At 57.0% G+C, this 14913-nt stretch overlaps 2 protein-coding genes across 4 annotated transcripts; both read left to right on the forward strand.

Annotated features, from left to right (window-relative positions):
• The first annotated feature begins 1201 nt into the window (after window positions 1-1201).
• E2F4 (E2F transcription factor 4) lies at window positions 1202-8084 on the forward strand. Its single transcript, XM_090261220.1, has 10 exons — window positions 1202-1738; window positions 2165-2274; window positions 2415-2576; window positions 2887-2930; window positions 3672-3733; window positions 3953-4250; window positions 4716-4934; window positions 6736-6783; window positions 6989-7033; window positions 7157-8084. The coding sequence occupies exons 1-10, from the start codon at window positions 1604-1606 to the stop codon at window positions 7270-7272; spliced, it is 1239 nt and encodes a 412-aa protein (XP_090117346.1). The 5' UTR covers window positions 1202-1603; the 3' UTR covers window positions 7273-8084.
• A 171-nt stretch (window positions 8085-8255) lies between these two features.
• Window positions 8256-12859, forward strand: ELMO3 (engulfment and cell motility 3). Of its 3 annotated transcripts, XM_090259474.1 has the most exons (20): window positions 8256-8551; window positions 8700-8740; window positions 8833-8905; window positions 9090-9140; window positions 9364-9533; window positions 9619-9718; window positions 9823-9974; window positions 10056-10134; window positions 10265-10315; window positions 10406-10528; window positions 10623-10754; window positions 10858-10959; window positions 11063-11171; window positions 11278-11414; window positions 11514-11677; window positions 11782-11894; window positions 11986-12090; window positions 12193-12275; window positions 12360-12446; window positions 12527-12859. In XM_090259474.1, exons 1-20 carry the CDS (start codon window positions 8474-8476, stop codon window positions 12737-12739), a joined length of 2163 nt encoding a protein of 720 aa, XP_090115600.1. In that variant the 5' UTR covers window positions 8256-8473; the 3' UTR covers window positions 12740-12859. The 3 variants fall into 3 exon arrangements, with proteins under 3 accessions (XP_090115600.1, XP_090115602.1, XP_090115601.1); XM_090259476.1 differs by lacking the exon at window positions 10858-10959; XM_090259475.1 differs by lacking the exon at window positions 9090-9140.
• The last annotated feature ends 2054 nt before the right edge of the window (window positions 12860-14913 follow it).

Below are 14913 nucleotides of genomic sequence, written 5' to 3' on the forward strand. Positions count from 1 at the left end.
GGTGGGGAGGGCTGGGCCCCACTTCCTTGGGGGAAGGAGGTTGTGTACTCCCTGTGATTATTGATTCTTGACCAGTCTACCCAGGACCTCTTAGTGCTCAGAGCAGACATGCACTAGATGGCCCCATCCTGGGGTGGAGAGTCGGGTGTGCAAGTATGGATGAAAACAACATCACAGTATAAAAACTGGGTTGACAGGCCACTCAGAGGAAGGTGTATACCTTTGCAGAGCAGTGAGAGATCACACGTTGTTGTGAAGAATGTATGTGGTGGGTGATGGCAGGAGAGGTTCAAGGGCTATGAAAGCAGTTTATCTTGAGAGTTAAAGGGGGCCATAGAAGGGAATACAAGGTAGTAACCACCCAAATCCATCCTTTACAAGAGAGGCACTTGTTCCCCTAGCTGTCAGGAGTGTAGGCCACTGAGGTCTCACAGCTGAGTCTCTCTGTCAATGTTGGGTTACAAAGGCCCAGTGCCCTTGCCTGGATGTGGAATGTCTCGGAAGGGCCACCCCACTTTCAGAGCTCCTAGTAGGATGGGCTCAACCCTGGCTCCTCCAGGGCCTAAAGTGGATTCCACAGTCAAGGACAAAATACAGCTAGCACTTCCTACTGGTATGAGCCCTTCTGGGTAGGTTAGGGGAAGAATGTGGCAAGAAAGGTGGGAATGGTGGGGTTGGGTCCTCCCTGCCAGGTTTGGCTGGAGTTCTACTGGTCAGTGAGAGGCTTCTATTATAACTGCATTGCAATTTAAATCCTTCTCTGTCCAATTCTGCTTGTCTTACAAGTGTGGACCCTCAGTAAACTTCCTGCAGGCAGATCCCTGTGTCAAAGTCTGTTTCCCAGAGAACTTGACCTAAAATAAACAATAATAAATAACAAAAATGTTAAAAATAACAAAATGATACCAGCAAACACATAATCCTTCCTACATGCTAGAAACTGCTCTAAGTGCTTTACATATATGTCCGCATCAGTGAACATGTCAGCATTGGCTGGACAGTGGTTATAATTTTGTGGCCTCTGAGTACCGCATTGTGGAGACAAGAGAAAAGCTAGGCTGGGATCAGGGAAGGGGTGGGTTTGGAGACAAGAGGACAAGCCAGATGTAGTTAGTGCTTATTGTTTGGCAGGAAGTGAGGTACAATAACAGGGTAGGTGACCCCAAGACGGTGGGGTAGCTTATAGGAGCAGGATTGGGGAAATACATGGGGTTCATTTGCCAGCGTGGTCCTCTCTCCTGAAATGGGAGCTGGGGCAGAGTTAGTGGTGTTGGGGCAGGCTGGCCATCCAGGAGGATTTCGGTGGCTCCTTTTTCTCTACTGCCAGGCTGCCCACCGACTTCCTCCACATGCCTTCGCATAACGTCCTGTCGCCCGAGTTCCCCGGGTTGTTTTCGTCTTTTTAGGTGGTTGAACATTTGCCGATGGTCCCCGAAGTTTTGCGGCCATGCCTGCAGAGAGGAATTCCTCCGGGTTCCCTAGGAGCGCGGGGAGGAAGCGGAAGCAGCAACGCTGGCGCCGGCGGCTGGGCTCTGAGGAACGGAAGCGGAAGTGGCGGCGGCGCCGGCCTGGCTTGGCTTAGGGGAGGCGGCGGGCGGGCGCGATGGCGGAGGTCGGGCCACAGGCGCCGCCGCCCCCGGGCACCCCAAGCCGGCACGAGAAGAGCTTGGGACTTCTCACAACCAAGTTCGTGTCGCTTCTGCAGGAGGCCAAGGACGGCGTGCTTGACCTCAAGCTGGTGCGGCCCGGGCTAAGGGGCAGCAGAGGGGGATGGTGGAACAGGCCTGGGCAGGTAGCGGGAACCCCCTGGGCGGCCCAACGGAGTCCTCAGAGAGTAGGCCGCCATCCGTGTGCGTTCTCACAAGTGGGAGGCCTGGAGCTGTTTAGTTCATTCGGCTGAGGCCTTTGGGTGTCAGCTATGTGTCAGTGTCGGGGCTGCAGGTGCTGATCCTCGTGGCCCTCCCTGCCAGGCGAAAAGAGCGTCAGAACATGAGTTCAGCTTGAGCCAGACCTCTTCACACCCCGCGGTCCCAAGCTACTGTAATGGCTGGGAGGTGGGTTAGGACTCCGTACTTCTCCAGACTGCTACAGACCAGGTGTCAGGGTAGCTGAGAGTACACCTGAGAGTGGGACTGAGCATCCACTCCTCTGTTCTCTTTGCCAGGCAGCTGACACCCTAGCTGTGCGCCAGAAGCGGCGGATTTACGACATCACCAACGTGCTGGAAGGTATTGGGCTGATCGAGAAAAAATCCAAGAATAGCATCCAGTGGAAGTGAGTGGGGGCACCTGGGAGGGTAATGGGCTCTCCTACCCAGAAGTGTTGGGTGAGAGGGTGGAGGGTGCAGGAGAGAGCAGGGACCATGAGATGCAGAGTTTCTGACAGTCCCTCTGAGCCTCTCTCCCTGGGCTCAGGGGCGTGGGGCCTGGCTGCAATACCCGGGAGATTGCGGACAAGCTGATTGAGCTCAAGGCAGAGATCGAGGAGCTGCAGCAGCGAGAGCAAGAACTGGACCAGCACAAAGTGTGGGTGCAGCAGAGCATCCGGAATGTTACTGAGGACGTGCAGAACAGCTGATATCCTCCTGGCGGTTCCTGTTCCTGGGGCGTGGGCGAGGGGCCCTCTAATCCACCTGGGTTTGTTCTGTGGTGGAGTGGGCCCTATCCCTCTTGAGAGGGTGGTCCTGCAGCTCCTGGCCAGGTTTCGGCCTCCCGCTTCTCTCTCAGAGTCCCTTCCCTACCTGTGATCCCTTTCCACCTAGACCCTCAGCCCCAGGACTTTCTCTGAGGGTTTGTGTGTTAGGTAACTGCTAAAGAGCTTGGTTCTCTGTGACCTACCATCTGTCATCATAGGCAGGGCATCAGCTGTTCTCCTTAACCCCCACACCTTGGCCTACGTGACTCATGAGGACATCTGCAGATGCTTTGCTGGTGAGCAGACCCTGAGCGGGAGGGGGAGGTGGGGGTGGCGCTAGGCTGAGCCGTGGTCCTGAGCTATTGGCTCAGTATCCAAAGAGAATTCCGTGTTTTAAGAGAATTCCGGGGGCCTTCCCAAAGAGGGATCAGGCAGGGTAAGCTGTGGATTTGAGTGTCACTGGGACCCTGTGGAGGCTAACCTTACTGAGAGGTTACAGGAATCTTGGACTGAGTCCCTGGGTCAGTTCCCTGCCTACTCTGTGCCTCGGGTTTGGCTTCTTAGGTGTGGTGAGCATAAGGAGGAAAGTGTGCGCATGCTCATTCGTGCGTTCATGCATGCTTGTATTCAGGGGGCAATGATGCCCACTTCTAACCCGCAGTTAGTATAGTTGCATTGTGGATTCAGGAACTGTTCATTCTCCATCTTTCATCTCTCAGACTGGTTCTGGGGAAGGGCTGTTGGCCTTGGCCAGAACACCTACACCTAGGGAGCAGCCCTCAGTTGAGGATGTGTGATGCCCATGGCCAGCAACTTTTTTGCTCCACATGTTTCAATCCAGATTTTCTGGTTACCGACCCCTGGGCTCTTGGAAGGAGAAAGGCTCTAGTTCTCTGCCCCAGCCACTGTGGGAGATGGGTGACGCCTACTGTCTAGCCCCTCAGAGACCATGACTCCTTCCTTGCTCCAAAGGACAGGAACCCCCATTCCTGACTCAGATTGAGCCCTTGGGCCCTGACCCATCCTTGGTATTCTAGGAGACACCCTCCTGGCCATCCGGGCTCCGTCTGGCACCAGCCTGGAGGTGCCCATCCCAGAGGTGGGTGCTCAGCTCAGGCAGGCGGGGTTGGGTGAGGGTGGATGCTGGCTGTGGAACCTGATAAGTCCAGGGTGGGGCAGGTGGGGGGAGCCCTGAGCTTTTGGGTTATCTAGGAGAACGGGCAGCCTGGGGTGGGAGAGGACACTGGCTCAGGGTCAGGCATGAGCCAAGCCTGCTTCCAATTCCACCTGCCCCCCATCCTCTGTCCCACACCCCCAGGGCCTCAATGGACAGAAGAAGTACCAGATTCATTTGAAGAGTGTGAGTGGCCCCATCGAGGTGCTGCTCGTGAACAAGGAGGCATGGAGTTCACCACCTGTGGCAGTGCCTGTGCCACCACCTGAAGATTTGCTCCAGAGCCCGCCTGCTGTCTCTACTTCTCCACCTCTGCCCAAACCTGCTGTGGCCCTGCCCCAGGATGCCTCACACCCAAGCAGTCCCCAGGTGACCTCCACGACCTGTGTCCCTGGCAGCGTTGAAGCCCAAGGGATGGCCAGTCCAGCAGCTGAGATCACAGGTGAGACATGACAAGCACCTGGTGACAGGAGGGATCTCTGGGTTGCTATACTCAGAGCTGGAAGAGACCCTGTGGGGGTTGTCCTTTTCCTGGCCCCCAGCTGACCTTCCCTTATTGTGACAAGGGAGCCCTTTTTAACAGGGAATCGGACTGAGTGAAAGGGCATTAGTGGTGGCACTTTTCCCCCAGATCCACCTATGTCTCACTTGCCCCGACAGCCCCTCCCGAAGTGTGGACACAGCAGCCGTGTTGTCCATGAGTCTCCCCCTCTCACGGGCCTCATGCTGCTGTCTCCACTTAAGTGCCTCCTTTCAGGTTCCCTCTTCAGGGATGACTGGCAGTGCCCACCTCTCCTTGGGCCTGGGAGCCAGGGCTGTAGTCATGTTGGCTGTGTGTTCTGTCACAGCCAGCTTCAATATCCCTCTTCTGCCCCCAAGTGACTGGGTTTGGGGTGTGTGGTTACAGTGAGTGGTGGCCCTGGAGCCGATAGCAAGGACAGTAGTGAGCTCAGCCCACTCCCGCTGGGCCCGACAGCACTGGACATCCGGCCACTGCAGTCTTCGGCTCTGCTGGACAGTAGCAGCAGCAGCAGCAGCAGCAGCAGCAGCAGCAGCAGCAATAGCAGTTCATCTGGACCCAACCCTTCTACCTCCTTTGAGCCCATCAAGGCAGACCCCACAGGCGGTGAGTACTTGTCCCACGGGAGTGGGGAGAGCCCAGCCTCAGCCAGTCCTGTGTCAGAAACAGAATGGGGGCTGGAAACTCAGCTCTTGTATCTCCTCTGCCAGAACTGGCCAGCACAAGGGCTAGCCCTTGCCGTCAGCCTTGCCTAGACTGGAGCTCTGCCAGCCAGAATGAGGAGCTTGGCCTCTGGATTCGGTGCTGGTGGCCCTCTGTCCCCCTTACTGGTCTGACACAATTCCCTGGCCCCTCACTCAAGCCCTGCCCGCCACCCTTAAACGCAGGTCTTAGGAAGGCGAAAGCGCTCTGTTGGAGAAGGGGCTGTGGTATGGCCCTCAGGCTTCAAAAATGGGCAGCACCTTCCCAGGAGCAGTGATGTTACCTGCCTGGAGTCCCATCTCCATTTGGCACCCTGAGTGTTTGCTTTTTCCAGGACTCTTTCTCAGTCTGTAGGCACCGCTCTCTCCTCACTGAGTGACACCTTGTCCTCTGTGTACCCCTCTCTTACCTCCCTGTCTCTGAGCCTGGACTCTGAAAACATCATCTCCACTCCACTTTATATTTCAGTCTCCTAGTCACCTCCTGGCTGCAGCAGTCAGGACCTCTGCACCCACCCCACACCCCATGCTTGTGATAAGTTGCCCAGCCCGGACTGCCAGCTCCAGAAGCTTTCAGGACTGATGTGCTCTGATGGTTTCTTGCTCCATATTGATGCTTTTTCTCCTGTGGCTTTAGTGATGCCAGCTCTTGGCTCTTCTCTCACTGGCTTCCCTTCTGACCTCTTCCTGGCACTTCCTTAAACATTGATGCTTCCCAGGTCTCTGTCCCGTTCCACACCTGCAGGGGGCTAAATGCACCCCCAGCCTCCGTCTTTCCTAGGTCTTTTGCCTGGATCCCCGACTTGTGTCCACGTGCCTTCTGCACATCCAATGGGCACTTCATTCCCACGTGTTCTCAACTGCACTTGCTTTCTAGTTCCAGTTTCTTCTCCCTCCTCCTTCTGCTCCCCACATCACATCAGCTAAGTAAGTTCTATCCCAGACATCTCTTATATCCTCAACACTAAGGATCTTTGCCAGCCACCTCTATCGTAAATCCTTCAGCATTTTCTTCATCTCAATTGATAAGGCTCTGTCTGAAACACAGCCTGACTGGCATTTCTGTTTCCAAAAGTACCTTTAGTGGCTTCCGAAGGCCTGCTGGATAAAACCAGAGCCTCTTAAGCCTAGCACATGACATCCCTGTGATGCGGCCCCAGCACTCCTCTCCTGCTTCATTTTTTCCTGCTCTACGTGTGCATCCTCCTGGTCAGATCTTTGTAGCAGGGTTATCACCCTGTAGCACTAGCCCCTGTTGAAGTGCCTGCCTCCTCCTCTGCCAGGTAACCCTGCTCATATGTGGTATCTGAGCCTAGCACCGAGGAAGTACTCAGTAAGGGTGGGGACGGACAGGCAGGGCATCATCCAGCAGACAGCATCCTGTGTTAGACAGGGATCCTCCATCAGAGAGGGTATGCGTGCTGAGCTCAGAAAGGGAGGGAGTCCACTTGCCCTTCTGCTTCTGAGTTAGAAGGGCTATAGTAGTCACTTGCAATGAGCCTCTGGTACCCTGGGTTCAGAACTGAGGAATTTGGGTCAGCAAGGGTGATTGACAGACAGAGCCAAGTTGGCTTGGGACAGGGCCTCCATCTCTTTAGCTGTGTGGAGCCCCAGGGTGGGTGTTGTAGGATCTGAGGAAGTTGGGGGCTAGAATGGACATGAGGCTGAATCTCTGTGCCCTTGAGCATGGTTTTCTTGTCTTTCAGTTCTGGAACTCCCCAAAGAGCTGTCAGAAATCTTTGATCCTACACGAGGTAGGGCTGTATTCCTCTTTAGGGGATGGGGAAAGGGCACAGTTTATTGGGTCTTACGGCGGTTTTCCTGCCATTCTGAGGGCCTGTGGTTGTGGTTGGTATCTGGACAAGTGTAAAAGTTCCTGATTGGGGAGTTCCCTTCATGGGCTTTAGTGGGTGGAGGAGGGGCAAGAGCCAGAAGTGTAAATAAGCTCTTCTTCCCCAGAGTGTATGAGCTCAGAGCTGCTCGAGGAGCTGATGTCCTCAGAAGGTGAGTGGCCCAGGAAGGTGGGGGTAAGTGGTCTAGGAAGGTGGGGGGGTGGGTGTGGCATGGGGGTTGGGTGGCTGTTGGTTGGGACCTTGGCCCCAGGCCTCAGTCTGGTGCTCTCTGCAGTGTTTGCCCCCCTTCTCCGTCTTTCTCCGCCCCCTGGAGACCACGATTACATCTACAACCTGGATGAGAGTGAAGGTGTCTGTGACCTCTTTGATGTGCCTGTTCTCAACCTCTGACTGATGAGGATGCCCTTTGTGGCTGGGACACAGACTGTCTAACCTGAGGGCTGCTTGGGGACCTCCACGCACCTCACCCCTCCACAGCTTGAGAACCACAGACTCCTGGCTTCCCCAGTGTTCCCTTACTGCACAGTTCTGGCTACAGCTCCCACTCTTGCACTGACACCTCTCTATTGTGCTGGGAGAGCAGGAGAAAGGGGCTCAGTTCCCTCCATGGCGGGAGCCAAAATATTTTCCTCTTCTTTTCTGGACCCTTCCCCCACCTTGTGTGCTCCCTGTGCCCTCCCTGAGCCCAGGCTCTGCCGCCACCTAGTGTCACAGAATGAGGACCCACATTGACCCTGTAGGGCAGCTTGTCCAACCCCCACTGCCCTGTTCCTGCCAGCTCCTCCCCTCCCAGGAGGGCAGCTGGGATGGAGTTGGGCACTTGCCAGCATCACTTCTAGGCTCATTCACTTCTCCCCACCCCTTGACCCTACAGCTCCTCCTGGTCTTCTCTGTGCCCCTCTTCTGCCTCACCCTTAGCCCAGACAACCTGTAGGTGGTGGTAGGGCTGCTAACAGGAAGAAACAGGCATCTAGCTAGGAATCTGGGCAGGTGAGTCCCTGAGGATTGGCCCAACCTCCCGCTGCCCTATAGTCCCTCTTGTTTATTCACTTACCCACATTTAGAGCCATTTGCAGAGATTTAGAAAGATTTGCAGTAATGAATGGATTCCTATATAAAGATTATTTTTATACTTTTTGCAGCAAAAGGAAGTTGTAATATTTGTACAGAGTCCAAGTGAATAAAGATCGTGCCTAAGGCTATCTCTGGTCTGGTTCTTTGTCGGGGGGCCCTCCCTGGGACTGCCCGATTGGTGGTGGGACTGCGTGGGTCACCTTGCTGGAACGGAAGGTGTAGCCGCTCCAGCAGCCCGCCCTCCCCGCCCCCACCTGCCTCACCTTGGGGCGGGGCGGGGCCTCCTCTTCAGGGCGGGGCAGGCAGGCGCCGGGCCTCCTACCACCGGGACTCCAACCCGGAACTAGCCTCGGCCCCCTCCCGACGGCCCGGAGCGCCTGGGCAGCGAGTACGGGCCACCGGCCTCAGGCCACGGACAGCAGGACACCCTAATTGTCCCCAGGGGCCCAGACCAGGTGCGCCCTCCTCAGGAGGTTGCACGGTTTGGAGTGTAGAGGCGCCCCACCCCAGCTAGACCATGGCACCCCCACGGGATGTGGTGAAGATCGCCGTTCAGAAGCGTGATGCCATCCCACAGCTCATCCAGCTGGACCAGGTCACCCAGCCAGTCCGGCCAACATCCACCCTACCACCCACCTCTGGGTCGCTCCCTTCCCTTCGGAACAGCCCGCCCTACCCCTTCCCCAAGTTCTTCCCCAACTCCTCCCCACTCCTGGCCTCCTGAGCGACCTCTTCACTTGCAGGCAAAGCCCCTGGCCGCCGTGCTGAAGGAGGTGTGCGACGGGTGAGTGCGGGCCTGTCAGGTCAGGGGCTGGGGGAAGGGCCGGAGGGAGGGGGCGCCCCTTACCTGCCTCACTGAGCCTCCTCTGCCTGCAGGTGGAGCCTGGCTCACTCTGAGCGCTATGCCCTGCAGTTTGCTGATGGGCACAGGAGATACATCACCGAGAATGTGAGTGCTCGCTCTTCTTTGGATCTTTCTCATTCCTGATTCCTGGTCCCGATTCCTCAGACTCCCTCTTCCTACTGGAATGCGATCTTTCACCGAGTTCCAAAACCTCCCTCGTTGACAACCCCAATTAACCAATCCTCAGAGCCCTTCCTGACTTCTCTCCTTTTTCTGCTGTCTTCTCCAGAACCGCTCAGAGATCAAGAATGGCAGCATACTGTGCCTCAGCACTGCCCCAGTAATGCCCCTCCTGGACCCACCCTCATTCCCTGCCCCACTGCTCTGCCTCCTTTCTGCCCCGCTGTGCCTCTGCCCCAGCTCTGGAGGCCCCATGTCTGGAGGCCCCAGTCACATCCTTGCAGTGCTCTGCCTAGTGGACACCCTGGTTCCCACACCTTCAGTTCCCAGTCCTTACCTCCACCCAGCCTCCTCACCTTTGCTTCTGCTCCTGCCCCTGCCAGGACCTTGAGGCTGAGCAGCTGTTGGGTGGGCTGCAGAGCGGGAGTCGTGAAGGGCGCCGGGAAGCCCTGCAGCACCTCACCCTGCTGGCCCCCGACATGATCTTTGCCCAGGAGGTCATCAGCCGTGATGGGCTAAAGAGGCTAGGCACCATCATTGAGGAAGGGGACGAGTGAGCATTGGGCTGTGGTGGGTGGTGGACATGGTGGGGCTGGGGGTCCTGGTCTGGCCCTGCTCAGCCCCAGATGTCCCTCCAGCCTAGGGGAGGTGCTGGCCCTCGCACTGGAAGTCTTCTTGGAGCTCATGGAACATGGCGTGGTGTCCTGGGAGACGCTCACTATCCCCTTTGTTAGGAAGGTGGGTGGGCTTTCCTAGGGACCTCAGGTAGGGGGCAGAGGGGTGGTGTTAGGAACTTGCCGTCCATGCTGGTTAGGTGGCAACAACCCCTACCCCTCTTACAGGTGGTATGCTATGTGAACATGAACCTGATGGATGCATCTGTGCAGCCCCTGGCCCTCAGGTTGCTGGAGAGTGTGACCTTGAGCAGCCCTGTCCTGGGCCAGCTGGTCAAAAATGAGGTTCCAATGGATAGGCTGCTGGTGCACCTACAGGTGTAAGTTGCTGGGGGTGGGGTACCAATGAGGGGAGCGCAGCCATATTCTGGATGACCAGTTGAGCCCTCTTCTTGCCCCAGGATGAACCAGCAACTGCAGACCAAGGCCATGGCACTGCTGACAGCCTTGCTGCAGGGGGCCAGCCCTGTTGAACGTAAGGTGGGTGTCCATCTGGTGGATGGATGAGAGGCAGTAGCTGGTGAGCACTGTGCTCCACCCTGGGCCTGCAGGGTGGGTGCTCATGGTAACGTTATTACATTATCTAAGCCCCCTTCCCACCCACCCTCAGCACATGCTTGACTACTTGTGGCAGAGAAACCTTCGCCAGTTCATCTATAAGGTAGGCAGCACTGGGACAGGCAGACCCCCTCCCCCAGTTCCTCCTCTCCCAGTGAGCCCGAGCTCACACTATGCACTGGCTGTCCTCCAGAACATCATCCACGGTGCAGCACCAATGGGTGACGAGATGGCTCACCACTTGTACGTGCTACAGTCCCTTACACTGGGGCTGCTGGAGCCGCGCATGCGAACGCCACTGGACCCCTACAGCCAGGTGGGTGCCTTTGGGGTACACAGGCTGTGGGCAGCTGGAGCTTGGCCTTGAATCTATGATTGTGACCCCCCCCACCCCCAAATAATGACCTCAGGAGCAGCGGGAACAGCTGCAGGCCCTGCGCCAGGCTGCCTTTGAGCTGGAAGGGGAGTCCCTCAGTGCTGGGCTGAGTGCTGACCGTCGCCGCTCCCTTTGTGCCCGCGAGTTCCGCAAACTGGGCTTCTCTGTGAGTGACCCTCACCCAGCTCCCCACCCCTGCCTCAACCCAGGACTGCTGTTGTTCTAGAGGGCTGGGGTCCTTCCTCAGCTGCCTGTCCCGCTTCCTCCAGAACAGCAACCCCGCACAAGACCTAGAGCGCGTGCCCCCTGGCTTGTTGGCCCTGGACAACATGCTCTACTTCTCCAGACATGCACCCAGTGCCTACAGCCGGGTCAGTGTTAGAGAGGGGTGGGTAGTGCAGGATGCCTGCCTAGGCAGGGTCCCCATGTGCTTAGCTGTGACTCCTGCCCCATTTTCTATTCCCACCACCCCAGTTTGTGTTGGAGAACAGCAGTCGCGAGGACAAGCATGAGTGCCCCTTTGCCCGGAGCAGTATCCAGCTGACCGTGCTGCTGTGTGAGCTGCTCCACGTTGGGGAGCCCTGTGAGTGGGACTGGGCTATGTGTCTGGGACCAGGGGACGGAAGGGCAGAGAGGGCCAGGGGCTTCACATACTTTCTCCCTGAGCCCCTCCTGCCCCCCTGCTCCAGGCTCCGAAACAGCCCAGGACTTTTCACCCATGTTCTTCGGCCAAGACCAGAGCTTCCATGAGCTCTTCTGTGTGAGCATCCAGCTGCTGAATAAGACCTGGAAGGAGATGCGGGCCACACAGGAGGACTTTGACAAGGTGGGTGGGTGGGAGCTGGGAGGCCTGGGCCAGGGAAGGGGGCTGTGCCCGGTAGGGGCCCAGAGCTCAGACCCTGAACTGAGCCTGGGGTGGCCTCAGGTCATGCAAGTGGTCCGGGAGCAGCTGGCCCGCACACTGGCCCTGAAGCCCAGCTCCCTGGAGCTCTTCCGAACCAAGGTGAATGCGCTCAACTACGGGGAGGTGCTGCGACTGCGGCAGACTGAGCGGCTGCACCAGGAGGGCACGCTGGCCCCTGCCATACTGTGAGTTGGTGGGGATGGGTCCAGTCCCAGACCCTACTTTCCCTGGTGGCCCATGGGCCTTGCCCCAGGTCAGTTCCAGTCAGCAACCCCTTTCTTCCACCCAGGGAGCTTCGGGAGAAGCTGAAGCCAGAGCTTATGGGCCTGATCCGCCAGCAGCGTTTGCTCCGCCTCTGCGAGGGGACACTCTTCCGCAAGATCAGCAGCCGGAGGCGCCAGGGTCGTTGGATGGGCCGGGAGCAGGGAGTGGCTGGCTTGGGGTCAGGGCCCCTCTCTCATCACTCCTTCCCTCTCCGCCTTGCTGCCCACAGACAAGCTGTGGTTCTGCTGCCTGTCCCCCAATCACAAGGTGCTGCAGTATGGAGATGTGGAGGACGGAGCCAATCCACCTGCCCCTGAGAACCTCCCAGAGCAGCGTAAGGAGGGCAGGGGCGGCGGTAGGACACCTGCTTTTCCAGACCACCCCATGCCCTGGCATGCTTGGGGCCCCAGTGGTCAGCCCAGCCTCCTTCCCACAGTCGCTGTGGCTGACATCAGGGCACTACTGACCGGCAAGGACTGCCCCCACGTCCGGGAGAAGGGCTCCATGAAGCAGAACAAGGTGAGGGCAGTAGAGGCTTGGGCTCCTTCCCACCTGTCCTGCCCTGCCTCCTGCTCAGTGCTCCTGGTTCCCTTGCCTCCTCAGGACCTCTGTGAGTTAGCCTTCTCAGTCAGCTACGACCATGGGGAGGAGGAGGCGCACCTCAACTTCATTGCCCCCTCTAAACGGGAGGTGAGTGTCTGGGCAGGCTGAGCTGGGCAGATGGGCAGGGGAAGACTGGCAGGCCTTCATGGAGCTGGCTCTATCCCCAGTTCCACCTGTGGACAGATGGGCTGAGCACCCTGCTGGGCAGTCCCATGGGCAGTGAGCAGACACGGCTAGACTTGGAGCAGCTGCTGACCATGGAGACCAAGTTGCGCTTGTTGGAGCTGGAGAACGTGCCCATTCCTGAGCAGCCACCTCCTATCCCCCCGCCCCCCACCAACTTCAACTTCTGCTATGACTGCAGCATCGCTGAACCTTGACAGGTTGGCCATGGGCCACAGCTGCTGCCACTGTGGTGGCCAAGAAGGGGGGACAGTGGAGAAGTACAGACACCCTGATCAGCAGAGGCTGCAGCAGAAATAAAGTCTGCTTGGCTCTTGGGTATGTGTCGAGCCAGCTGTGCACCCTGTAGGCCAAGCTTGCCTTCAAACTTAGCTGGCGAATGAGATGTGGGGCATCAGGCCAGGGCCACAAACCTGAGCAGCTACAGCTGAGGGGCTGGTGTTCTAGAGGGTGGCCCTACTGTCCTTCCTCAGGGTGGATCCTCAGCTTCCCTCAGTGCTGTGTCTGCAGAGGGATGGCCTGTCTTTGGGGGCTACCAACCAAGCGAGGGCTGGTGCTACCAGCCAGGTGAGGGAGATGCAGCAGGACAGAAGACATCACCCCAAGTGGATGCCTTCCTGGGCATCATTAATGGGGGCCTAGTCGAGGGGCCATGTTTCCAGAGGCTCCCGACAGTCTGAGCTCAGTCCTGAACCCTGCTTGGCCTGCCCTGTGTTCTTTGCAGGACTCGGAGGCCCTCTTGTGAGAGGCAGGAAAGGAGAGATATGAAGCTGGGGCTGCTCTGTGCTGAAGGGCAAACTTAAGATTCCAGAAGCCATCCTCAAGTGGTGGGAGGGTATTCTGACAAGAGGGAATTCAGTGCAGGAAGCCTGAATTCTAATTAAAACCTACTGCAAGAGGGTGGGATGGGGTCCACAGGCAGGCAGAGCCCCTGCACACAATTGGCTAGGGGTGTTGGGCCCAGCTGGAGGTCACACTCAAAGGCTGTGATCATAGACCCCAAGCCTATGAGGCAGAGGAGCACACCTACCAAGGACCCACAGGACAGGCTGAAAGCTGCCATCACTCTCTGACCTCCTTTTCCACGCCTCTCACTACCTCTTTCTCATCGCCTCCTCAAATACCTTTTTTTAACAAATTTAATTATCAACATGTTACCTTGAAAAGTGATGAAATGACATCTCTTTTGGAGAAATGCTGAACTTCCCCTCCCCCAGCTATACTTCTGACTCAGGTACCTAGAGACGTCTCACCACACTTGGAATAGTCTAACAGTTGAGTTCAAGGTGCAAGTGGGGGTGGGGACCCCAGGTGCAGTTAAGTCTCCCAGTATTCCTTCTCAATGGTCCAGTCCCTTGTGCAGGCCACCATCATCTTGACAGGAACCTGCTGACTTCCTGCCTCCAGTCTTGCCCTTCCAGTCCTTGCAATACCAGCTGCCAGAGCTCCTTTCTCAAATGTGAATCTGATCTGATCACACACACCACCCCCATCCTGTATTTTTCAGCATTTCCCTATTGTCCAGGGGATAGTGGTCATGGTACCATGATGAGCAGAGTTGGGATGGGTTGCAGACACGTAGCTTAAGCCATCCAGCGGAGTGCCTGCAGCTTGCAGGGTTCTTGGTGCTTGGTCCATGCTGGCATCCTCCCTGCACCCTGTTGGGGCCTGGACTCCCACGGCCCCAGCACCAGCTCTGGCCTGCCATGTGCACCTTCTAGTCCCTTCTGCCTGACTGCCCTCCTTTCCTTCTTCTGATCATTTTTTCGATGCCCTGACTCCTTCCTTGATCTCCCAGGCTAAGTTCATTGCCCCCCTGGGTTCCTGGTCCCAGGTGCTTGTTTTCTCATTTAATTTGTGCACACCCTGCACACTGGGCTATCCCTACCTTTTGGCTGATCTGCATCCCAACTGGCCTGGGAGGGCCTCATACCTCTGAATCTCCAAATATAAAATGGACACTCAGGCAGCCTGGCTGGCTGTTCCTAGAACTGATGGACAGGTGGACAAAGAGCAGGTGGATGTATGGAAGGCCAGGCATTCTCAGAGCTGCTGTTGAAAATTCACTGGTACTATTTAAGAGATTGGACTAGATGACCTCTAATGACCTTTCCTACCCAGAGATGCTAGTCCTCTTGTCTTTTTTTTTTTTTTTTCCTGAAGACAACCTTACAGACTGGCATCATCAATCATTGCGTTCCTGGGGTCTGGCTGGGCCGTTTTGCTGCAGGACCTGCCTGGGAGCTCCTGCTGGGAGAGGCTTCCAGGCTTTGGGAGTCTCCCACCCTATGGAAAGAAGCTGGGACCTGCTGGGGCACCCCTGGGGCTTTGGGCCATGCCTGAGGAAGAAGTTGTCTGGTGTCCCCTCCAT

This window comes from Furipterus horrens, unplaced genomic scaffold (genome assembly GCF_987537825.1).
Source record: "Furipterus horrens unplaced genomic scaffold, mFurHor1.1.pri manual_scaffold_13, whole genome shotgun sequence".
NCBI classification, from domain to species: Eukaryota; Metazoa; Chordata; class Mammalia; order Chiroptera; family Furipteridae; genus Furipterus; species Furipterus horrens.

Coding starts and splice junctions, on each gene's coding strand:
- E2F4 (XM_090261220.1), top strand. CDS start 1,604: ATGGCGGAGGTCGGGCCACAGGCGCCGCCGCCCCCGGGCACCCCAAGC. Junction 1,739..2,164: donor GCGTGCTTGACCTCAAGCTG/GTGCGGCCCGGG, acceptor TCTCTTTGCCAG/GCAGCTGACACCCTAGCTGT. Junction 4,251..4,715: donor TCCAGCAGCTGAGATCACAG/GTGAGACATGAC, acceptor GTGTGGTTACAG/TGAGTGGTGGCCCTGGAGCC.
- ELMO3 (XM_090259474.1), top strand. CDS start 8,474: ATGGCACCCCCACGGGATGTGGTGAAGATCGCCGTTCAGAAGCGTGAT. Junction 10,135..10,264: donor CCAGCCCTGTTGAACGTAAG/GTGGGTGTCCAT, acceptor ACCCACCCTCAG/CACATGCTTGACTACTTGTG. Junction 11,678..11,781: donor ACGCTGGCCCCTGCCATACT/GTGAGTTGGTGG, acceptor TCTTCCACCCAG/GGAGCTTCGGGAGAAGCTGA.